We start from the raw sequence: 24454 nt of genomic DNA, 5'->3' as shown, positions 1-24454 counted from the left end.
ATAAAAATATGAACCAAACGATTAATTGTTCGTTGAAGAGTTCATGATTGATATTTGTCCGATCAACTGTTTGCGGCTAATTTTACGGTATAGACGAGGAGAAAGTAAAAGTTATCGTTTTGAAAAAAACTGTAGCAAGATGGCTATTCGCGCCGGTTTTGCGTCTGCTGTTGCGTTATGAATCGCGATTTCACTCCACGCGGGTATTCAGTTTTCGAACGTACCTACATCGAGTTCGTGTGTGACGTTTCCTGATGGGGGCGGAGCGTTCTCCAGCTTCCCAATTCTAACCAACCCGATCCCGATAGCCGTCGCATTCCGCTGACTTGGTTCAGTGTGCCTCGGCAGTGCGTTCAGTGCGTTTTTTGGTGTGTGCTTGTGCACATAGCCACTTACTAACGTACGTGCGTGCGCGAGAGTCCACTTCTCTGTCGTATGTAACTAGGAACGTTGTGCTCATAAAAATCATCAGCGAGAAGACATTTTCCTTGCAATGCTTTGGGCATGTTTTTCCAACATTCAGGTAATCTCTTGCTTGCGATTGAAATTTTTCTGTTCTTTTTTTTTCCCCTTTTTCCTTCTGCGCCGAGTACCTGTATACCCAAGTAGGGTTCTCTTTTTCGAGGACCTCAACCTGAGGTCACACGGTGACGAGAGTGGAGAAACGAAAGAGAGAAAGAGACGAAGAAAGAACTCGTCCTCCATTACTTGTTCGCAAGCAAATGGTGGCTTGCTCACTTGCGAGTCTTTGTTATAATTATTTACGTCTTTCGTTGAATCGTTACAGTGTACCGTGTCTATTCGTGGCTTCGTAGCAATCGTGTAATTCTAGTATTCTTAGAAGAAGTTCTATGATGTCAACGGCACAATTTTGTATTACCCATGATATCATAAACGGGCAGCCGTAGTGTTTGTTATGATTCTTGGGTTTGTTACTATCTCTTTCACCGTGGAGGAAAACATTAATTGCGCATCGCTTCTGCTGTATTATTTAGTTACGCTCCTCTCAGCCGAGTGTTCATTGATTTATCGTAATAAGTGATCTTCGTTTCATCTACTTTGTCAGTGTATTGTAATATTATTTTTTTTAAGGCATATTTGAAAGTAGGTATGTGTGTGTTTTCTTTGTTACAATTTTAAATAATCATTTGCATCTTTTACGTTTAAATATTACACACTTTTATGGAATGAACATATTTGTTTAAATATTCATTATTTTCTTTATATTAAATGCCTGATGCTTCATAAATTAAAAACGAATATAGTAATATTATTCATATATTAAGAAAAAGAAATGAGATAGGAAAATTAGAGCTTAAGTTATCAACTTCTACCGTATCTCCTAATTTTAATCTTCGCTGCAGTATATTCTACAACATTTTAATAGTAAATATTAAAAGAAATATCGTTTCCGTTTGATTTATTATTCTATTTCGTATCTAAATTTTTATTTTGATCTACAGATTGTTTTGTCGTTATATAATGTATGTGGTGCCAAGGATTTTGATCATTTCACAATTACTTTGAATTTTATTAAAATAATTATATTTGTTTTATAGTTTTTATATGAGATTTTGGAAGTTTCCTTTTTTATTTAAATAATTATTATAAGGATGTTTTCTTTTACAGATAGAATAGTGGCATGAGTCGATTAATCTATGGCAGATCAACAAGATCAGTTGTCATCAGGGGGGTCTGTAGAGACGGCCAATGCTTCAGCAAATACCTCTAAGGTTAGAGGGAAGAGCTCTAGCAGCGGTTATAGAAAACGACAAAGTACTAGCTCTATTCCAGTCTCTGTAGAGGAAAAAAGACGTAGACAAACCATTGGTGATCCACAATCATCTGAAGTTTTTAATAATACTTCAACTTATAAACATTCAAGTGATTCCTTGAAAACAGACAGTAGAGCAAGAGGTGAACGTAAAAGTCATGGCAGTGGCTTAGAATCGTATCTAGGTAATTATATTTAAACATGAACATAATCCTTGGTTCACAACAATTTATTAATCTCATATTTTATATATTTGCATCTGGAAGATAAAAAATTGTATCTCTACTATAATAAGTTTCATGAATGTAGAATTTACAATTTTGTGTAGGAAAATAGGGTTCTTCTTTTGAAAGTTGGTTTTAACACAATATTGACAAAAAGACTACAGATATGCTGCTTTCTTTCTTAATTTTAAGTCTTCTGTAATGATGTTTCCTATTGGCATTATAAAAGTTACATTTTCTAAAACTTGATTCTGATTCCAATGGTAATTTACATTACCTTCTTTTTTCGCAGGTACTGATTGGAGGCCTCAACATAAGGTTCAGCAATCAAATTACAATATTAGTGGAAACAGTACAAGAACTCGTAGCACAGCCAGAACAAGTTTACCTGAGTTAAATCTAGCAGCTATTGACTGTGTGGCTTCAAGGACTCGTTCTCGTACACCACAAAATCAGCAAGCCATATCACAAGGACATAATAGTTACGATTTATCGTTATCCAGTGATTACGATAGCAGAGAAGACTTGACATATAACGATTTGGTACCAACATCAAGCGCTACATCAGTTACTAGTCATCCATCCACATCAAGAGGAAGAGGTTAGTGTATTTATTTTCTTATCCTTTTAAAAAGTGTTGGTTGCAATGAGATGTGATGTGTGATTTGAGCGAACACATAATACAAGTTAAACATCAATTTGAACCAATTATAAATATGCTAAATGTGTTTATTTTTAATAATATTGACCACATTAAATAAACCTAATATGCAGTATAATAAATAACTAATAATAAATCAATTAACGGGGAGCAATAACATATTTTACATAAATTACGATGAATTAGAGTATGGTTATCAGTTTTGTAAATATTAAATTTCCATTTATACTTTACAAAAATTAATCATTTTTAATCTAAATATGATTTTCTTTTGTTTTAAATAATAAATATATGATTATATATAACATATGCAGTTAATATTGCTTTTTAATCTACTTATGTACTACCAGTTTATTTATTTATTTATTAAAGCTAATTATTTATAATGCTTTATAATTTACAATTTAATAATTAATATAAAACATCATAATTATCAGTTGTTGAACAGTACTGTTCAGTATCTAGAAATTTTCTTTATTCCTTTTGTTTCAAAATAATATTGTGCTTTTTTGTTATTAATATACATATTTTTTTAAATAATAATAATTAAGTTATTTAAAAACTAAACCATCTTAAAGAGAAAACTTTTTTTTTAAATTTCAAAACATTTAAATGCAACTAAATGAATATTTTAGTTACATGTGATTAAAATAAAATTTTACAAACAAATTGTATAATGTAATGATACTTTTAAAGACTCAGAAGTAAAATAATAACACTGGTACTCACAAATGTACGTTTAGTACTGTGATATCACATAAATTATGGCCAATTAAAAAGTAATCTTATTAAAACAAAGACAGTCCGTTTGAACAACGTGTTTTGCAACCTTCATTTAACGAAATAGTAGGCTAAAGTATAGGGTAGTAAAATTAGGTTTTGATTCACAAGTATCTTAAAATTAAAGAAAGAAAGTATTACCAAAATAAGAGTCATAGATCAGACTGTATCATTAGGCCTGAGGATGAGCGAATGTCTGGAAGGATTTGTGTCTGCTGTCAAAGCACTTTTTCCAATATCAACACAAACGTATCATCAAGAAGGTAAGCCTAAGGAGTACACATTTCGTACTACATTTTCTTACCCTTATTTTCTCTTAAAAAATTCATAAGTAGTAGTCTTAAATGAGTAAAAATCAGATAAAACTGCTCTCTAAATTGGTTCCCCATATACTCATATGCAAGTATACATATATCATACTGAATATCAAGTCAAATTGTTTACATCAAATTTGATTTATGCATGACATTATTTCTCCAGACATATAGTAAATATGTTATAGTTCTGATGTAACTTTCGTAATGAAATTTCATATATAGGGTGTACCGAAGACTGTGGTACAACCCGAAAGAGGCTAATTCCTTGTGCAAAAGTAAGTTGATGATTTATTACTGATTTTCAAGAAAATCGATTGTAAAGTTTAATTAAATACGCGTACACTTGACTAACGATGATAGTCGGCTAAACGACACATAGTTACTGAATTCGTGTTTATTGTGTAATTAATATATTGAATTTCAACAATGTATTCACAAATTGTTAGAAACGTCATTCTTTTTCTCTCGAACAAACTGCTGCTCGGCCGATTAGAGAATCATGAATTGATAATAATGCCAAGAATGTAAACTGATTTTCGAGTCTTTCTCTTTTCGTTTAGTCGGCTTTCGTTTTCAGTTAATCACACGTGTACTTGACATCATTTCATAGTCAATTTTCTTGAAAATAAAGTCTGGCGTCAGAAATTTTCATTCTACACATTCAACTTACTTTTACACGCGAAATCATTTCTTTTCAGGTTATATCACAATTTCCGATACACTCTGTATATAAACATTCACTTATCGTTTCATTATTTGAAGATTTTATTTTGATATAAAAATACTTCATGAGGTATGAAGGTGTATGAGAAATATTGAAACAAAAATGTAACATTTAAGTAGAAAATTATAAAAAAAATTATGTGGAATTATGCAACTATTTACAGACATGATAAATAAGTCCAAGGTCTCACGACTTATTATACAAGGTGTTTTAGGATGAGATATATGTATGTGCAATTGGTAGAAAGTTATTTCACCTCTGAAGATCACTTGAAAGTATAGAATTTAATTTTTTTTTAATTAAGGCTTTGTTTTCAAGAAAATCAAGCTTGAAAATTCATCAGATACAGATGCATTTACAATTTATTGTGTATTTTCAATTTTCCTTTGTGTACAAAAATAATTGGTTGTAACCATCCATCCTGGGGCATCCTGCATATAATATAAGAATTTTACTTTTCCTGCTTAAGCTTCAACTTTGTGCAATTGAAAAAAAGTTCATTTCAAAGTTAAAAGATATACGGCATTTATTTATTAATAAAATTTTTAAATATAATACAATTGTATAAAATTTATAGTTATACAGTAAAACACATCTTCAATTTTATATATGATCATCACTATGATATATTAATTTACGTAGATTAATTAACTCAAATTTTTACTAAAGTAATTATTATTTTCAGTTTTGAAAATTATAAATATATTAAATTTGTATATCCACATGTGCAGTAGTATGAAATATTTTCATTTAATTTAATGGGATGGATAGTGTCAAATTAATAATAAGGTAAATATAGTTCATTTGTGGTAATGTTGAACAAAAATAGATGTATTTTGTATATATATTATGACAAAAAGAAAAGACACATAAATAACATTTGTGTACTATGTAAAAGATGTACATAGTTCTTTATGCTGGTGTAAAATGTATACAACGCAATTGTATTTCAGTGTTATATATCTACAGCTGCTCTATAATAATTTACAATTTCTTGAATTGTACATTATTATATTGTGATTTTATAATTATGGCAAAAATATTTATTAAATCATCACTAAATATTATTTTGAAAATTAATTGAATTAATGTATTTTATGAATTGCAGATTTTATGATTGCTATAGGATAAACACATATATATACAAACCAAATGCTTCTATTCTTATACTTATTTACATATAAGAAAGAGAATATACTAATTTATATTTAAATTCTTTAATTTATGAATTTCCCAAAACCATGCAACTTACCATAATGACCTTTACTTATCGTTTTGTCACATATGATCATCAGCTACTTTTTATTATTAGGTTTATAACTTCAATACTGCTCTCAAACAAATTTTGTGATGTTACACATACTTTTTCATATATCTCGTTTATATTATGAAATTGTTTTAATAAAATTTTAAGGAAGTTTATAATGAATTGAAGACAAATGGATAAAAGCATGTATTGTACATCTAGTTTGGTATAATACAAGGCTGTGTTTCTATAAACATATGTATTATCTACCTATCTATCTATCTATATATATACATATATGCAATTAACATTAATGTGTATAGAAACGAAGAATTAGCTTGAATAAGGTTCTAGATTACACAAAAGACAATGTACATACTGTATTATAAATCACATTGTATTTATTGTTAACATATAACTTGTGAAAATACTTAATTCTTCTAATATGCACAAAAAGAAACAGTGATACCTACAACATTTTTTTTATATGCACTAAAATATTACATATACATATGTTCTTTCCATATTAGTTAAAGTGATAATGATTTTCGACAATAATAACATTTTAGAACATCTAAAAACTATTGCAAGTATCAAAGTCTTTGTACATATATACATGTATAAACATATACCACAATAATAACGAATAAAATGTTTCAATATTTTAGGGTCAAAATCCCACGGTGGTGCAATCTGTGCGAGTAGCAGTGCGAGTAGTCAAGTTTTAAGTGTGAAGTCCAGCATCAGAGTGGGTAACGCAGCCAGTAATTCTGTGGAGAGTGGTGGGGGGGCGTTGGCACATGACGGGGCAGGCACTAGTGGCATCACCACAGCCACTGCCAATCCACCTGTGTCTGCCACCGCCACTGCCAACCCTACACACCCTCATCCTACGCAGAAGCATATATTACATTCACGCACAAAATTATCCAGTGATTCTAAAGAACAGTCAAGTAATAACAAAACTTCAGGGAAGCATCATAAGAAAGATACTACAACCGGTCCTTGTCCAAGCAATAGGTAATTGATTTTTTCTTAAATAAAAAATGTTAAATGATAATTAGTTTCATCTTCAATATTTCCACATTTAATATGAATTATCATAACAATAATTTACTATTTAAATAGGCATCGTTCTTCATCACATGCAAGAAAAGCAGTGATAGAAGGCGGTTCTGGTGGAAGTGTAATGTCTGGTACTGAATCTGTGACTAATAGTGCCACCCCAACAACTGTTTCATCAACAGTTTCTGGCAATCAATTAGTATCTACAACAGGTGAAGACGAATCTGCATCTACAGCTACATCTGCTACTGGTAGGTTCTTATTATGTTCATTGTTGTTGACTTTGGGATTATTTTAAATCTAGTTGCGTTTCTCATTTGTGTCACCAACTATCATAATGGGTAGACCAAAATATTCAATAACTCTCTGTATACTTTCAACACCATAACACTATTCAGTACAATTGAAGCCAGAAAAATAACACTGCAGCATTACCATTCGATTATTGCAGTAACTTTTTTGGTAACTTTTAAATCTTATTTGTTTATTAAGCAAGTGGAGGACCATCAGGGATGTCAGGTACTACTGGAGATAGTGAAAGCGATGATGGTGAAGTTGGAAGGTTGCAAGCATTGCTCGAAGCTAGAGGCTTACCTCCTCATGTGTTTGGCGCATTAGCACCGCGAATGCAACATTTATTAAACAGAAGCATGGGTGCTAGTTCTGGTATTATTCTTTCTCTTGTATAATCAATAGTTAAAATTTTTTTTAAAAAATATACTTATAAAACAATTTTGTAATTTTAGCTGCTAAAGCGCAACAATTATTGGCTGGTCTACAAGCAGTTGATGATGAAGGAGAACAGTTGCAAGCTGTTATTGGAATGGGTGAAATTCTTGTTATGGGAAATGAAGATACATTAGCTGGTTTCCCTGTGAAACAAGTAGTTGCGGCATTAATAAATTTACTCGGGATAGAACACAATTTTGTAATAATGACGCACGCGTGTCGTGCTCTTACTTATATGATGGAAGCCTTACCTCGATCATCAACAGTTGTGGTTGATGCTGTCCCAGTATTTTTGCAAAAACTGGAATCTATCGAGTGTATGGACGTAGCAGAGCAATGTTTAACAGCATTGGCTATGCTTTCCCGAAGACATAGTAAAACCATCTTACACGCGGTATATATATATATATATATATATATATTATTAATTCGTTAACAAATTTCACGTAATGATTCCAATAAATGTTAATTATTTTGGATTCATATATTTATTTTTAGGGAGGAGTGTCTGCTTGTTTAAAATTCGTCGATTTTTTTAACATCACAGCACAGCGAGCTGCATTAACAATTACAGCAAACTGCTGTCAAAATCTTCATCCTGATGATTTTCACTTGGTAGCTGACAGTTTGCCTTTATTAACAAGTAGACTGACTAATCAGGATAAAAAAAGTGTTGAATGTGTTTGCCAAGCATTTAGTCGTTTAGTTGATAGTTTTCAACACGATCCTGTAACTTTACATAAAATTATCAATGCAGAACTTCTTCAAAACTTGCAACAGCTGGTAAGAAAAATGCAGTTTCTTCTAATTAATATAATTTTACCAACGTGCATATTTACTAGTAACATACGTATTTTCTTTTATATTTCAGCTTATGATTACACCACCAGTTAATAGCATTGGTAATTTCATAACAGTACTGAGAATGCTCTCTGTGATATCAAATCGCTGTCCTGACTTGGCACAGCTGCTTCTGCAACAAAATATAGCTTTTACGCTAAGTTATCTTTTAACCGGATCGTTAGAAGTAAAAACGGAAGATGTAGAACTAGTGCCGCGATCGCCGCAAGAATGGTTCGAAATCACTTGTTTAATCGAGGAGCTCATGCCGCCATTACCAACGGACGGCATATTTAGTGTTAATAGTTTACTTGAAAGGACTAGTAGTCAGCAAGAAAATGTTCATTGGGAATGGCGCGATGAAAGGCATTGTTGCCATCCATTTAGCACTATCGATTCTAGAATTATCGAGGTATTTAGAATCGCTATAATTCATTAAACATTACAGATAGTCAAGCAGGGACTATAAGATAGAATTGTTTTTCCTAGATGGCATTTCAAAATGGCGAGGAGGAGATTTGTCTGTCCACTTTAGGACGAACTTATACAATAGATTTGACTGTGATGAAACAAATTAACGAAGATATTGGGGTAACAAGAAGTATTTTTCGCAGAGTGAATACACACCCTACTGAAGGCAGAAGTCCTACTTGTTCATCTAAGTAAGGATTGGAATTCATTTTCAGTATAGATTTTAAATTTATTTCAGGTATTGCAATTTGCATTTAACTATGCATTTTTTATAGTATGGATGTTGTACCTCCAGTAATTGAAACAAATGAGTGGTTAGTATCGTTTATTCGAACTCTCTTCTCCGTGTTATATGAAGTTTACAGCAGTTCTGCTGGTCCTGCTGTAAAATGTAAATGTCTTCGAGCTCTTTTACGTATGGTTTATTATGCCTCAACTGATTTACTTAAGGTAAATGATATAAACATATATGTAATGGTAGTTGTGAAGTTCTTCATTATTATTAGAATTTTTTAATCTTTATTAATTTATTGTTTATTTAGGATGTTTTAAAGAACCAAGTAGTATCATCGCATATAGCGGGTATGTTGGCGTCGCAAGATTTACGAATTGTTATTGGAGCTCTACAGATGGCGAGTATATTAATGAAGAGGCTACCGCAAGTATTTGGAGTTCATTTTCACCGTGAAGGTGTATTGCATCAAATACGTCAACTAGCTGACCCCGAAGTACCTCTTGGTGTTTCACCACCCAAGTGTCCTTCTGGTACTGGTATATTATTTAACTTATATTTATAATTTGTTTGCAAAACAGATATTAATACTGCATTATAAAATATAATTTGGTATCTATATTTTTCACTTTTATGTATTCTAGGTACATCATTACCAAGCCCACAACCAGGACCGTCTAGTACGTCGCTTTCTTCCACCACGATGTTTTCTTCTAGTAACGCTACATCTCCGATTGCCTCTCCATCAACGAATGGTAATATACTATTCGGGACAATTGCAACATGTCAGTTGAAACCAAATCTTTCCGCATCAATGGAAACGCATACTAGAAATGAATTAAACCCAACCGTAGATGATGTTACTACACCACAAAGTGCTCATTTGTAAGTACACGATGATAACAAAGAATTACATTAAAAGTGCGCTATATGTTTACATTTCTAACTTTATTAGGAGAATTGGTGATGTCTTAAAGAGGAAACGGCAAAACAAGAAGGGTCGATTTTCTAGATTAGGCGGTACTACACCACAACAAACTCAACAACCTGAATCGCTTTTCACTGGTTTCGCTCCTAAAAATAATCGTTTCTTAGGAAATCTTAATCCTGCTAGATGGGGGCGAAAATCATCATCTTCGAGTTCTACTAGTGATAAAAGAGATTCAAGTTCGTCGACAAGTTTATCAAAGCCACCAAGCAATTCAAGCTTAACAGGGGGTAACCGAGACAAGGCTAAAGCGTGGGTACGTGAACAGGCTGCTCAATTCTTGACACGATATCAAGATGATGCTCCCTGCACGCATCCTGCAATGACGGTTCTTTCAAGACTTACTGCTGCCATACAACGGTTACAATCAAATGTAGGTGTGCCTTGATATAAATGTAAGAAAATTCCTGTATATATCCATGGTCTCAGTATCCGTAATTTCACAAAGCGTATTTAAAATATAAATTACACGGATATGAGGTTCACATGTAATAACTGTGAAAATGCATTCACAGGAATTGGATGAAATGTTATCGGCGCTCACTGAGTTACGAGATATAGTGCTTGAGAGTGATATATCTCCGTTTGAAATGAATTATAGCGGTCTTATCAAAGCTCTGCTCAACTACCTCACTACTACAGATGCTCCTGGTAATCGTTACGATCGTCTACGTATGTTTTGGAAACTGTTTGCAGAATCGACTGTAAGTAAGATGAGATGTATTTTCAGTGCAGCTTATGTTATATAATAGAATCTCTTGTGCACAAATTAGTAGGAAAATGTAAGTTTTCTAATGATACAACACTTATTTATAATATTAAATTCCAGTTATTATTGCTAGAAGATATTCTATTTAGATAACACAATATTTAAATGTTTGAACATATTTGAACCTGGTTATCCGATATTTATATGTCACTTTATATATTGAATATATTATTTATTAATACATAGTTAAAATATTAACATGATTTACATTACAAAATTCGAATAGGATATATGCTGCTCAAATTTAGAAAAAGGAACGATTGAATGATAAAATGATTGGATAATGGTGGTTCTACTAATTTTAGAGGCACTTACTGTATAAGATATCTTTTCTAGCCCATTCTTTAATATAAATTTCCAATTCCTGTAGATACAGCAGAGTAACCATATTACGGATCTTAATCCTGGAGCATTTGGTGCTCTAGTAACAAAATTGAATAGTTGCGTTGCGCAGTTGGAACAATTTCCTGTGAAAGTACATGATTTACCAGCAGGATCTGGTGCTGGTCGTGGAGGTACCAGTGCACTTAAGTTCTTCAATACACACCAACTGAAGGTATAATTTCTTTCCAAAATGTGTTTATAAATAATAATAGTACACACGCATATTATAAACCAATTTATAATTTTATAGTGTAATCTTCAACGACATCCAGAATGTAATAATTTAAAACAATGGAAAGGAGGCACTGTTAAGATAGACCCTCTTGCATTAGTACAAGCAATTGAACGTTATTTAATGGTTCGTGGATATGGTAGAATACGAGAAGCTGAATCTATGGTTAGTGATGACGATAACAGCGAAGACGATATAGACGATACATTGGTAATGTTTGTGGAGTTTTGGTGTATTACATATAATGTGTAAAAACAGTTTAACAGTGTTTATTTTAAATTTACACAAATTTATAGGCAGCTGTAGTTATAAGTCAAGGATCAGCAAAACATAAACTTCAGTTCTTAATTGGAGATGAAGTACTGCCTTTTAATATGACTGTTTATCAAGCTGTTAGACAGTTTGGTTGTTCTGGAATGGATCATTCTGAAGCAGAAGCTGACGGTGAACCACCACTTGGCCACGATGCTGTATGGGTACAAACTCACACAATTTACTATAGGTATATATTTTTCATTTTTACATATTTTTATCCAACTAGAAAAAAAGAAATAAAAATTAAGCTAAATTTTAAATACTTTTCATACGTTTAGGCCTGTACCAGAGGAAGAAACTACAACATCGCCAAAACCAGGATCGAGTTCACAGGGTAGCAGCCGCAAAGGCAAAGGAAAAAGTACAAAGATCAGTTCAAAACGAAAAGAGGATAGTTTATGGCTCGAAGGAACAGTCCCTCCACAACGATGCCCACTTGATCCTTACCTATTGCCCACTTTACCACCTTCTGTTACAATTACCGATGCCTCATTAGATGGTTTATGCCTACTGCGTCTTTTACACGCACTAAATCGTCATTGGGGCGTTCTATTCCCTCATCTGAAGAGTGTAAGTTTACTTTATCCGCAAGACTTTATTAACAATAAAATAGCCGCGAAAGCAAGTCGGCAGCTGCAAGATCCTTTGGTAATCATGACTGGAAACTTACCCTTGTGGCTACAACAAATTGCTACAGTCTGGTAAATACCATAAAAGATTGCAATAATTTACTAGCATAAATTTTATAATGTAACTATATTTTGAAATTGCATTTGCAGTCCATTCCTGTTTCCGTTTGAAACAAGACAGTTATTGCTTTATGCAACCTCGTTCGACAGAGATAGAGCCTTACAGCGACTCTTAGACTCTGCACCAGAGTTATCGGGATCAGACAGTCAGGAACGTGTTACTCCACGTTTGGAACGAAGAAAAAGAACTATCTCCAGAACTGATATTCTTAAACAAGCGGAACAAGTCATACAAGACTTAGCATCTAGCAAAGCCTTACTTGAAGTGCAATATGTCAATGAGGTTTTTTTTATATTTTACATTAGTAATTTTTTTTGAACATAATTTTCACAGTGTTTAATAAACATTTGTTTACAGGTTGGTACCGGCCTTGGTCCAACACTGGAATTTTATGCTCTAGTCTCTCAGGAATTACAACGTGCTGATCTTGATCTTTGGCATGGTAGTTCAAACCCTACTGAAACAGGATACGTTAATGCTCCACAGGGACTTTTTTCGATGCCAATCGCATGGAATACAAAAGTATCTCATCTCGCAAAACTTAAAACAAAGTTTAAGTTCCTTGGGAAGTTTATGGCAAAAGCCATATATGATTCAAGAATGGTATAATTATTTATTTTATTAACTAACTTTTAACAGTTTCTATATACATTCGTGCATTTATCTATCATTGAACTTCAAACTTTTTGAATTCAAGATTTTAAAACAAATTATACACTTAAAAAATCATTTTATATTTTAAATATACATAATTATTTTACAGTTGGATTTACCGTTCAGTTTAACTTTTTATCGTTGGCTATTGGGAGAAGAACATACGTTAACATTAACTGATTTAGCACATGTATGTCCTGATGTACATCGAACTCTTAATAGATTACAAGAAATTGTTAGACAGAAGGAGTCAATCGAGAAAGATCAAACACTAAGGCCACACGAAAGAGCGCAACTAGTAGACTCGTTAAATTTAGACGGTTGTCCAATTTCAGATCTTGGCCTTGTTTTTGAATTACCAGGTTACGAGAACATCGAATTAAGGAAAAATGGAGGTGAAATACCTGTTACTATTTATAATCTGGATCAATATATCAAGGTATTTTTATTTATCATCATGATTTTCGAAAATTACTTTAATCATTTCTGGAATTAAATCTAAATTAACTTTTTTTAGCTGGTAGTATATTGGTTCTTATACGAAGGTGTCTTCAGACAAATGGAAGCATTTAGGGAAGGATTCGAATCTGTATTCCCGCCATCGCAACTAAGATTATTTTTCCCTGAAGAGCTCGAAGCTGTGTTCTGTGGACATGCACAAACGGGTGGACAATGGGACGTTAAAACCCTTTCAGAGTGCTGTAGGACTGATCATGGTTATACGCCAGATTCTCGTGCTATTCGTTTTCTATTCGAAGTTATGTCGAAATATAACAGTGAAGAACAAAGGCAGTTCATTCAATTCGTCACTGGCTCACCGCGGTTACCAGTTGGAGGTAGGTTTTTTCATCGATAGTGTGTATTCTATGATACAGTAGAATCTTATTATCCAAATTTACAAATTTCACTGATTGGATTATCAAATTTTCTAGATAAGAAAATAACTTTGTTCTCGCATGAAAAAAGATAGATTTATGTTAGAAAGCTTGAATAATATTGATATTAAAAAAAAAGTAACAAATTTTGAACAAAAGTTTAATAATTATTTCCATTTGATCGTGAATCGGTTTCTTAATTATAAAAATTCAAAGTTATACTTTAGGTAACAGTTTGATTTTATTTTGCAGGATTTAAGAGTTTAACACCACCGTTAACGATAGTGCGTAAAACGTTCGATCCGTCAATGAAAACAGACGATTTCTTACCATCCGTAATGACTTGTGTTAATTACTTAAAACTGCCTGATTACACAACATTAGAAATAATGCGGGAAAAGTTGCGAATAGCTGCACAAGAAGGACAACATTCGTTCCACCTATCCTAGAAATGGATAGAAAACCGGCGCGCCATTTGCTCTTTTGCTATCGCATTATTCAGGTTGAGCAAAATTCTTCAAACGCCATTTAAAATAATGAAAAGTATAGCTGCGTTTTGTTCGAAACTCAGTAATCGTAAATTTGCACTTTGTATGAGCTTTTTTCGAAAAATACCCTTTTCTCAATTTCAGTAACTAAATTCATTAAAATAAATTTTGATTTGATGTTTATCTGTTTACTTATAAATTTGGATTGTGATATATTATTCAGAAAAGAAGAGACAAGTGCAAAGATGGTATTAGCTGTATCGTATGAGTTTCCTCTTGTGGTATTATGAACCAGGTAGCCATGGGAGCTGCCTTGTTCTAGGAAACTTATCTTTGATGTGTTACAATAATTAATAAAAGTTGTAAATATAGTTTAATATGCGCAAGTCTATATAAATACTTTATATAATAGTAACAAGAAAATGATATTGCTACGAAACTCTATACTAATTAAATATAATTTAGTCTGAAGGGACGTCTATTAGATATAAGTAAATTTTATATCAGTGGTGCATTTAGCATCGCCATAAATCGCCAATCTCATGCCTCACAATTTGCAAAGAAATCACAAGTCAAGTAAGAAAAAAAAAAATTACGCGCTAATGAAGTAGCTCATCAAAACACAATAACTCCAAATATAATATCCAATTGCGTGTTTACAACCATCGTTTTAATTTCGTAATTGATCTCTTTTGTGTTCGCTGCTTAGTTTCCAATGTGCGAGCACTACGCGCGCGAATCAACGTGCAAACACTCCTATACATTTAAGTTTATTCGATGTATCATCATTAAACTTATTTGATATTTTTACTCTAGGTAAGGTAGTCCAATTAATATTTTATTTAGCTGTGTAAGAATACAGCCAGCATCGCCAGACCGAGTCATCATAAATGATATACGAATTGGAAAACAATTCTTATATTCACTTATTTACAGGCGAAATATCTATTTATGAATAATGTACGACGACTGTATAATACAAAATAGAATGGATATAAAAATCAGCGAGGCTGGTGTATGAAATGGATTATACAAGGTACATTACTTTCTTATATCTCTGTAGAAATGTGATTCTATACGAAAAAAATTGTGAAGATATGAATTGATCAAAAGTAGACAAAAAAAAAAATAATACGTAACTATTTGTTTTACATTTATATTGTGTACCATTGCTTGAGATGATGAATATATGTATACATCACTTCTTGATTTTTAATTTTATATTACATGAGATTTAATTGATGAATTAACGATTACGTTAATTGGAATTGAATATCATCGGTTTTAACTGATTTCTAATGTCAAACTAATAAGATTGCTTTAAAGTTCCGTTCTAACATTACGATAGTTTTTTAATATTACAGTGCAGTTGTTTTGTGTGTCATCACTCAATACCCTTATATTTCATAATGTTACATATTTTACGATGAAACGTAAAACGTGTTATACTTATATTTTTGCATTATATTTCTAATACGAGTAACAATAAATTACAATTGGTAATGTATACACAATATAGAGAAACAAAAATCATCGATAACGTATGCAAAAGAGGTACGGACTTAGGAATATAAATATAGTGCATAAGGATTTAGGGTATAATCTAAACCTATATCAGTAATATTATAAACGAAAGTTATATTTATATCAATTCATTAGTATAAACAAGTTTTACTTTTATTCCGATCGTATTTTGTTTCATTAGCAGTTTTCAATAAACGAAAATACAAATGTGCTTGTCGGCGAAATATCTTTACTAATCAATAATATTTCCGAAGTGGCACACGCGTTAAACATTAATCCATATACGAACACTTGGAAAGTTAAGAACGAACATAGAAATGCACTTCCAATTACTATGTTATTAAGCATTATTTTATTCTGTTCTAATTGAGCATATAGAATCAAACCAGTTTTTTGTCTCGTTGGACGTACATTAATCTGATGAGCAAAGTTATTTTATCCGCAAAGGAGTTAAAAATGTTTTCAAATTAGGAGGAAATTCGGTTTAATGAAAAATATTAATAGTTATTTTTGCACACCATAATTAGAAATTTCATTGTTATTTCTATTAATTTCATCTTCATCTTTTACAAATATTCTACTGTACACATACCTAGCATTTTTTAACTTATTTGATACGGTACAAGGTCATTTGACAAACACAAGCAATGTATAATGCGGAATACTTTTATAATGTAAAAAAAAAGAAAAGAACATGTGTCTCATAACAAAATACTATGAACGTGTACTAGTTTGACATGAACAGTCGACTAAAGGCGACAATAGACAGTACATATATTTTTTACAATTGTCAACTTTAATCTAAACTTATCTGTAGGAATAGTCGATACTCGTATCAAAAAGGTTAAAATTTTAAATGCACATACTTAACCACCCCATTATAAAACATATTCCACCCATTGGTGTCAGTCTATTCAATTGTTTGTCACCTGTAAATGCATAATAGTAGCATGTTCCAGAGAACAATACTATTCCAGAAAGGAGAAATGTTGCAGCCTAAATAATGCAATAATAATAAATATAATAATAATAATAATAACTGTTATTAAAACTCTATCAAATAGAACATACCAAAAAAGGTGCTCTGCAAAGAGGTAATCCTAATAATGCTAACGTGTGGATAAAATGATAACGGCTAGCAGTTTCAAACACTTGTTTTTGGTCAATTTTGCTGTGCTCTGGATACGATCCTGAAATCGCAATACATACTTATCTTATACACATATTTTACTAATAAAATGCTAAATATGTTTCCATTAAAATGCATCTAAAAACAGTCATTAATATACAAAATGAAAAATGAATTTACGTTAAATAGACATTAAAGGTTTATCTTACTATGAGAACCATAGGCACCAAGTATTACAGCTGTTGCTCCACTTAAAGCAGCAAGTCTGACGTAAGGTCCTGAAGATGCAGCTAATTTCCACAAAGGTACTGGCGGCGGCATTTTTATTTCTCCTTTTGGTTTCAAATTCATATATCCTGCTACCTAAAAGCAAATACAATTACTAATATATCATTTATTTTTCATATGCATTAAACGCTTTGTTGTCTAATATATTATAAATATTAATATATCAGTAAATACTATAATAAATACTAAAGTACGCAATAATAAAATTTAATGATTAAATAACAAAATTTGTATAAAAATAATATATATTTATAATGTGTCGATTAACATATGACACGTATACATACTTCACGCTATTTAGAATTTTTATACTTACAAAAATTATTACATAATAAAAACATTCAACAAACTAAAAATGTAAAATGACAATATAATATTGGGAGATGTTAAAAAAGAAATGCAATAGAATTCGAGTTCAACCTTTGTCATTTATGTAAGGTTATAATACAAAGTTACGAGATAACGGATCTTTCAATTTCGTCAGTAATATGCAATATCATTCAAACACGTTTCTAATAGAAAACATAACAGTTTGAAATAAAGTAACATTGATTTCTAATAGTAATCTGTAACTTACAGATGTAGCGGTTCTCCAAACGTACGATACTGGCTGTTCGATAAGAGCATAATTTAAGGGATTTGTAAAATACATTTCCTTGTGTTTATATATTGAAGTATACTAAACAGGAGTACTATTTGTTTCTTCGATATTTATATATTTACTGATGACACGCATACACGATCCCACTAACCTTTAAATTCAAAATACCGCTGTTTGCACGTTTTACTCAAGATGTGTGCTGGATAATATATATATGCAATTGCACCGGATATATATACATATACAGTGCACTCAATCTAAGCGTGCATTCTCATAAATCGAAATTATATGAAGTACACATCATTCAGTAAAGAAATATTAATAGACTTCTCACAAAACCATAGTGTAATTGAAAAATTTGGGGCACAGTTGAAAGTAAAATTTATTATATAAGCTATTAACATTTAATGTAAATAGTTGTATTTATTTTTATTTCATATTCGTGTTAAACATAATGTAACTTAGTTCTTTCCAAACATATTTCAGTGTACCAAAAATTAATAGAAATTTACATACAATTTACTGTTTTTACAATTATTTTGAAATTTGCATTTTGGTGTCTTGAAGGATTGTAGTAATTGTTCCACTATCCCGCTAATCTAACTGTAAACAAGAAATTGACAATATTTAGTAATTGTGCATGCCGTTAAATTATTTGAAACAGATTTATGAATATCGGTATAGAACTGTACCTTCTTGAAACCAATATCAGCAGCATACTCCCTGAAGCATTGCCGACAGATATTTAAACCATATTTACGAATCAGTCCATGCCTATTTGCGCAAGCACGACTGTAAAATAACATAACATAGTTAATTACAAGATTAAGAAAGGTCTATAATAAATACAATAACACACATAGTGGACACAATTGAGGTTATAATTCAGTAATTTTAGTAAACATTTGATTTGTCCATAATAGTACTACACAGCTGATTTTTTACGGTAGTAATGCCATAACATATCATTTTTAAAACATATCTAGACAATTTACAGTAAAAATTGTAAAAGTATCTTCCTATTGTACAAATGTAAACGATAATAACACGCGGTCGAACATGCTGGTACAATTGCATGACACGAATATTTCATTTAGTTGGGAAGTGATATAATAATAAAATAGTAATATATTCACCAGGATCTAGATCCTTGTCCATATTTTCGCGGATGCGAGTACCAAATATTTTGAAAACCCATTTCTTCTCCACAGAGATACTCACGGCACCGATTCAACAATCGAAAAGACAGGAAACGCCATCAGTGTTGTGTTGCGCACAGTTGCGCACTCGACTTCCGCCAAATTTTAAAAATATCTTTAAATATAAATATCTCTCTCCTATACACACACACACATCTATACGAGTGCATAATTTGTTCTCACTCTTATTTCTTCACTTTATATAAAAAGAATGTCTATTTGTGATGCATACTTAATAGTATACGCATACCTAGACAACACAGAAAATCATATAACACTTCAGAAAGCACTAGCGGTATATATACTACTCATTTTTGCAATACTACAATTAGTATACTTTTCTTAAATGTATATTTCAAGACACAATTGTAAAAGATGTTAAAAATACTTTTTATCATTCAGTAGTTTTATTTGAATTTAATGTATATTTCCCGCTTTAGAGGTAAGAGAGAGAAAGATATATAAGAAAGCTATAAGAAAGAGTGAGACAGATGTTACCAGCTTGCTTAAGAACCCCTGGCGCCATCTCTGTGAAAAGTGCTCAAACTAATCGCTCAGCATTATCGACAGCGAAGTGAACTACTGAAGAACTACTAGCGCCATCTCTATGGAGAGTACTGAAACTAATTACCGACCTAGTTTCAGCGACCTTCCAAGAGATGGCGCTAGTGTTTTAGTAGTTCACTTCGCTGTCGATAACGCTGAGCGACCAGTTTCAGCACTTTTCACAGAGATGGCGCCAGTGGTTCTCGAGTAGTGTAGGTAACATCTGTCTCACTCTTTCTTATAGCGTTCTTATATATCTTTCTCTCTCTTACCTCTAAAGCGGGAAATATGCAATAAACTACAATAAAACTGCTAAGATATACAATAAATTGCAATAAAATTATTGGAATATACATCTCGACGACACAACTTTGCGACAGTAAGAGCACTGTAATGTTCTTTGCGCCGCGTAACATCAAATAATATGCATTATTTATAAATAATATAAATATTCAATGTCACGCGGCGCAAGTGACATCACAGTGCTCTTACTGTGACAAAGTTGTGTTGGGGTATGTGCATATGAATTTAAAATATTCACTATAATAAATATAATGAAATACTTATTTCTCTGGAAGACATAGAAACAGGTAATCTCACCGTCCTTTTATAGAAAATAATAAAAACATATAAAATGTTTTAAAAAATAGGGCGCATAATACATGACTTGTGTGTAAAAACCACAGTCTTGAAAGTTTACTTTCATTGAGAGGCGAATGGTAGCTATAGATATAGCGGGAAACATTACAACGGTACTTTGATCGACTACAATTCACTGCTTCGAATACATCGTATTCCTTCGTGGACTCACAGTCACAAATGGTAGTCGAATCGGTTATTCAACTATGTCAGATAAGAAAGAACAGGAAAAGGATCAAAAACAGGTTTGTAAACATTGCACAGTTAAAGAATTTAATCATATAATAGCTTAAGCGAATTATCTTCTAATCAATTGGTATGAACTATTTAAAAATTGGATCTAACATCTTTGCAGGATGATGGTTGCACGATCTATACTCAAATGATGAATTTGAAAATGAAAACGCTTGTAAAATTTTGTACATGCTTTATAGTGGGAGCAATAATTTCGTATCATTTATTTTTTTCACTTCTACGGTATCAAGAAGATTTAATTAAGCCGCAAATAAAGGTACCAGAGATAAGAGAGAAGACTCCATTGTACCGGATATACACGAAAAGTAATGATACCAGTTATTTAAAACATGTATTTAATGTACTGGAACGTTTGGGCTTCAAACAAACCGATGATCCACATAATTGGGATTTACTGTGGGCACACGATTATCCATTCAGAAGTCTTAGCTCTCACATAAATAAGTTAAAAACTCATCAACGTGTTAATCACTTTCCCGGTTGCGGATACATTACTAACAAAGTAGACTTGTCAACAACGGAAAGTCGTTATATGTTGCCAGCGTTTAAAATGCCAGAACAACAGAAAGAATTTTTTCGATACGTTGAACAACATCCTCAGAAAATGTTTGTACAAAAATCGAACGATCATCGAGGTATTAGCATAAAAAGTATGAGCGAGATAAACACTACGGTAACTGGAGCATTTATGCAAGAATTTATACAACGACCATACCTTGTGGACGGGTACAAATTTGATATTGGTATATACACCGTAATCACGTCCATCGATCCCCTTAGAATATACATGTACAAAGGTGATGTCCTCTTCAGATTTTGTCCCGTAAAGTATTATCCATTCGATCCTGAAGTTTTGGATAAATATATAGTTGGCGATGATTACTTGCCAATTTGGAATGTTCCATCGTTGAAAACATATTATACGAAATTGAAATTTTCGATGAAGGACTCTTTCGATGCATACGTACGTTCGCAAGGTAAAGATCCTGAAAAAGTCTGGAACGGAGTACGCGAAGCAATCAAGGAAATTATCTTGTCGAAGGAAAATCACATTAAAGAAGCTGTACATCGTTTTGGGAATGGAAGAAATTTCTTCGAATTAATCAGAATCGATTTTGCTCTCGATGAAGATTTGAATGTTTATATCATGGAGGCAAATATGTCACCAAATTTGTCTTCGGCCCATTATCCGCCGAATCAATTACTTTACGAACAAGTTATATACAATTTATTTTCGTTAATCGGTATTGCACAAAAAATAAAAAAAGATTCTTTAAAAATAAGGTCATATAAATCTACCATCACAAATAAATTATAGATTTTTTGAAGTATCGATGCAATAAATTTACTTTATGTGTGTTTATACATTTTAGAAGTAAGGCAGAAGAAGAAATGGAAGTAGCTGATAAAAATTTAATGGTTTTACCAAAAGTTTGTGTAGAATGTAATGACTGTTTTCGAGTAGAATGCCAGCTTTGTGGTCCATGTATTACACCAGAAACCAAGCTGATTATGTCTCAAAGTTATTTAGAACATCAAAATAAAATGGATTTCCAGAGAATTTTTCCACCTCCTATAGTAAGTTTCTTTTTTATACAAATATTAATATTATTTATACATAAATACGATTTTTTCCAGACAAAGGGCATGATACTAAAAGATTATACTTTAAGAAATCAACTACTTGTTAGATGGTATCAAGGCAAATGTGAATTAGATAATTCATGGTGTTTATAAATATGCATTTCTCTTAAATTTATTTCAAACAAATCCTTACATCTTTATAAACAGGTATAAAATATTAATATATATAAAGAATATTGTACCATTGAGCATATGTATCACTGAATTTATAAATTATTAATAGGTAAGTAACATATATAAATACTGTTCCGATTCTTGTCAGAAATTGTTTATATTCATTATTTAGATATCATGTTATTTAAAATAAATTAAAAATCATTTTTTATTAATAATTTACAGTTAAATAAAAAATAAAAGTACTATAAGTTTATATCCTTCTTACAATTTTTTTTTACCTTTGCTTCGGGTGCATTTGGATTTGTACCTTTGTAAAATTCTTTTAATAAAATCATTGCTTCGTCGCTTTTAATGCCGCCCGTAATTGTTGTTTTCGACTCATAAAGTTTAGGTACTTTAAAAACACTATTGCAGCCACCAAAGCGATCATTTGCACAACCATATATAATGCTGCGTACTTGCAGTTGATATAATGCAGATGTGCACATTATACATGGCTCTACAGTAACAATAATGTCTATATCATGAAAAATGTCTCTATAGTTTATATTTTTTTTCTCACAAAATTCTAAAACTTGATCTATACAATTTAATTCCGCATGTCGTGTTGCATTACGCGTTTTATTAACTGTATTGTTACCTGTAGCAATGATCTCATTATTGTATATAAATAAACATCCAACTGGAACTTCCCCAGCTTTCAATGAATCGTTTGCCTTTTGTAAAGCAATATTCATCCAACTTAAATTATTCATTGTCTCCCTTTTCTTTGTTCTAATAACTTAATCACTTACAAAAATAATCAGAAAAACTTTGTACTGATAGAAAAATGATTCTTAGATAGTACTTTTGTATCTTAGCATAAAAATGAGTCTCGGTTTTAAGCTGTAAACCATTCAAGTAATCCAAACTCACTTAACTTTTGCGTCGCTTTCTCATTCCAATTTTTATTATTTCTTGCACGTGGGCTTGGATGAGGTAAACACAAAACCTAAGCATGTAAAAGTTTATAAATGTGATTCTAAATCTATTGTAAGCATAACTTTTATAATTACCTTAACAGGTAGTTTAGCAGATTGAACTACAAGCTGTGCTCGTTTCTCTGCATATCCTCCAATGCCAATCACAATTTCAACCTTTAAAATCTTAATTGTATCTGCTAAGGCCTTGTCACAAGCACTGTGCAATACCTTTATCTCCGAACCCTAAAAAAATACATTACATTTAATATATAAATATAATTATAAGAAAAAGTTGGATATTGCCTTTATTTCTGCTGGTGTAATGTTGCAGCCTTTCTTATCCATTAATGCAATAGGACAATAATTATGTATATATGCATGTTCAAAAAATTTGTCTGGCTCCCCACATAATTCCTGAAAAAGACCCCATAATCTTTTCCCACTGACTTCGCTACGTGTACATTCAAATCCAGTTACTTTTCTATCTGGCTGTTCTTTCGGGGGTTTCCCAACCGGTCCACAAATTTTTAACCAATCACGAACCATTTTTATTTCTCCAAATGGTACACCAGTTTGGGACATACCCCAAGGACCCGGATTCATACCAAGGAACAACATTTTTTTGGTAGTATTACAATATTTTTTTACATACATAGTATGTATATTAAATGCATAATCAAGTGGACTATAAACATATTCTACTGGCAAACGGAATGTGATTTTCCCTAATTCAATGGCCAAGTTACGTTCCAATGATAGTAATTGTTCAGAAATGTTTTCAACTACTGCATTATTTATAACTGTACTGTTATTTTCTGCTTCTACATCATCTTCATTTGACATTTTCATTCTTTTTGGATTAACGTTATCTATATCACTACCACGTCTTACTTTAGTCTTTTTAGAATTAGACATTACCACTTATTAAACAAATGTTTTGTGTTATGACACCTCTGGAAGTTATTACCATATAATTTTTATTATTTCTAGAAATACCGATAAAAAACTCGATAAACTATTACAATATCGAAA

The 24454-nt window shown here is 31.8% G+C and overlaps 6 protein-coding genes across 7 annotated transcripts; 2 read left to right on the top strand and 4 right to left on the bottom strand.

Annotated features, from left to right (window-relative positions):
• The first annotated feature begins 192 nt into the window (after nt 1–192).
• On the top strand, nt 193–16253 carry Ctrip (E3 ubiquitin-protein ligase ctrip). Its single transcript, XM_076906245.1, has 25 exons — nt 193–523; nt 1630–1959; nt 2291–2599; nt 3616–3702; nt 6395–6746; nt 6855–7042; nt 7284–7457; nt 7538–7914; nt 8019–8303; nt 8392–8772; nt 8850–9022; nt 9107–9281; nt 9374–9596; nt 9708–9948; nt 10019–10424; nt 10567–10755; nt 11191–11376; nt 11455–11646; nt 11733–11938; nt 12030–12452; nt 12531–12783; nt 12859–13104; nt 13265–13594; nt 13673–13991; nt 14283–16253. The coding sequence occupies exons 2-25, from the start codon at nt 1659–1661 to the stop codon at nt 14477–14479; spliced, it is 6213 nt and encodes a 2070-aa protein (XP_076762360.1). The 5' UTR covers nt 193–523; nt 1630–1658; the 3' UTR covers nt 14480–16253.
• Nucleotides 16254–16712: 459 nt separating this feature from the next.
• Nucleotides 16713–18180, bottom strand: LOC143430229 (transmembrane protein 256 homolog). Its single transcript, XM_076906295.1, has 4 exons — nt 18037–18180; nt 17381–17534; nt 17114–17232; nt 16713–17038 (listed from the first exon to the last, which is right to left on the bottom strand). Exons 1-4 carry the CDS (start codon nt 18109–18111, stop codon nt 16895–16897), a joined length of 492 nt encoding a protein of 163 aa, XP_076762410.1. The 5' UTR covers nt 18112–18180; the 3' UTR covers nt 16713–16894.
• Nucleotides 18181–18463: 283 nt separating this feature from the next.
• On the bottom strand, nt 18464–19342 carry Rps29 (ribosomal protein S29). The gene is made up of 3 exons (XM_076906302.1): nt 19197–19342; nt 18753–18852; nt 18464–18663 (listed from the first exon to the last, which is right to left on the bottom strand). Exons 1-3 carry the CDS (start codon nt 19256–19258, stop codon nt 18655–18657), a joined length of 171 nt encoding a protein of 56 aa, XP_076762417.1. The 5' UTR covers nt 19259–19342; the 3' UTR covers nt 18464–18654.
• Nucleotides 19343–20497: 1155 nt separating this feature from the next.
• Ttll15 (tubulin tyrosine ligase-like 15) lies at nt 20498–22516 on the top strand. 2 transcript variants are annotated; one of them, XM_076906277.1, is made up of 5 exons: nt 20498–20689; nt 20800–21496; nt 21569–21983; nt 22073–22277; nt 22338–22516. In XM_076906277.1, exons 1-5 carry the CDS (start codon nt 20651–20653, stop codon nt 22434–22436), a joined length of 1455 nt encoding a protein of 484 aa, XP_076762392.1. In that variant the 5' UTR covers nt 20498–20650; the 3' UTR covers nt 22437–22516. The 2 variants fall into 2 exon arrangements, with proteins under 2 accessions (XP_076762392.1, XP_076762391.1); XM_076906276.1 differs by having other exon boundaries at nt 20800–21983.
• Nucleotides 22517–22609: 93 nt separating this feature from the next.
• On the bottom strand, nt 22610–23354 carry LOC143430228 (tRNA-specific adenosine deaminase 2). The gene has a single exon (XM_076906294.1). It carries the CDS (start codon nt 23213–23215, stop codon nt 22703–22705), a length of 513 nt encoding a protein of 170 aa, XP_076762409.1. The 5' UTR covers nt 23216–23354; the 3' UTR covers nt 22610–22702.
• Smug (Single-strand-selective monofunctional uracil-DNA glycosylase) lies at nt 23222–24355 on the bottom strand. The gene is made up of 3 exons (XM_076906289.1): nt 23726–24355; nt 23516–23665; nt 23222–23451 (listed from the first exon to the last, which is right to left on the bottom strand). The coding sequence occupies exons 1-3, from the start codon at nt 24335–24337 to the stop codon at nt 23341–23343; spliced, it is 873 nt and encodes a 290-aa protein (XP_076762404.1). The 5' UTR covers nt 24338–24355; the 3' UTR covers nt 23222–23340.
• Between the last annotated feature and the right edge of the window lie 99 nt (nt 24356–24454).

The sequence above is a fragment of the Xylocopa sonorina genome, chromosome 13 (genome assembly GCF_050948175.1).
Source record: "Xylocopa sonorina isolate GNS202 chromosome 13, iyXylSono1_principal, whole genome shotgun sequence".
NCBI classification, from domain to species: Eukaryota; Metazoa; Arthropoda; class Insecta; order Hymenoptera; family Apidae; genus Xylocopa; species Xylocopa sonorina.
Note: the sequence above shows the minus strand (reverse complement) of the source record. Positions and strands in the feature narration are given on the sequence as shown.

Excerpts from the sequence above, each read along its gene's own strand:
- Ctrip (XM_076906245.1), top strand. The coding sequence starts at position 1,659 with ATGGCAGATCAACAAGATCAGTTGTCATCAGGGGGGTCTGTAGAGACG. Across the intron at positions 11,647-11,732 it reads ACGATATAGACGATACATTG|GCAGCTGTAGTTATAAGTCA; the intron begins GTAATGTTTGTG and ends ACAAATTTATAG. Across the intron at positions 11,939-12,029 it reads ACTCACACAATTTACTATAG|GCCTGTACCAGAGGAAGAAA; the intron begins GTATATATTTTT and ends TCATACGTTTAG.
- LOC143430229 (XM_076906295.1), bottom strand. The coding sequence starts at position 18,111 with ATGTATTTTACAAATCCCTTAAATTATGCTCTTATCGAACAGCCAGTA. Across the intron at positions 17,233-17,380 it reads TGGTGCCTATGGTTCTCATA|GATCGTATCCAGAGCACAGC; the intron begins GTAAGATAAACC and ends TTGCGATTTCAG. Across the intron at positions 17,039-17,113 it reads TTTGCAGAGCACCTTTTTTG|GCTGCAACATTTCTCCTTTC; the intron begins GTATGTTCTATT and ends TGCATTATTTAG.
- Rps29 (XM_076906302.1), bottom strand. The coding sequence starts at position 19,258 with ATGGGTTTTCAAAATATTTGGTACTCGCATCCGCGAAAATATGGACAA. Across the intron at positions 18,853-19,196 it reads GGACAAGGATCTAGATCCTG|TCGTGCTTGCGCAAATAGGC; the intron begins GTGAATATATTA and ends GTTATTTTACAG.
- Ttll15 (XM_076906276.1), top strand. The coding sequence starts at position 20,651 with ATGTCAGATAAGAAAGAACAGGAAAAGGATCAAAAACAG. Across the intron at positions 21,984-22,072 it reads AAAGATTCTTTAAAAATAAG|AAGTAAGGCAGAAGAAGAAA; the intron begins GTCATATAAATC and ends TATACATTTTAG. Across the intron at positions 22,278-22,337 it reads GAATTTTTCCACCTCCTATA|ACAAAGGGCATGATACTAAA; the intron begins GTAAGTTTCTTT and ends GATTTTTTCCAG.
- LOC143430228 (XM_076906294.1), bottom strand. The coding sequence starts at position 23,215 with ATGAATAATTTAAGTTGGATGAATATTGCTTTACAAAAGGCAAACGAT.
- Smug (XM_076906289.1), bottom strand. The coding sequence starts at position 24,337 with ATGTCTAATTCTAAAAAGACTAAAGTAAGACGTGGTAGTGATATAGAT. Across the intron at positions 23,666-23,725 it reads TTACACCAGCAGAAATAAAG|GGTTCGGAGATAAAGGTATT; the intron begins GCAATATCCAAC and ends GTATTTTTTTAG. Across the intron at positions 23,452-23,515 it reads CTGCTAAACTACCTGTTAAG|GTTTTGTGTTTACCTCATCC; the intron begins GTAATTATAAAA and ends TTACATGCTTAG.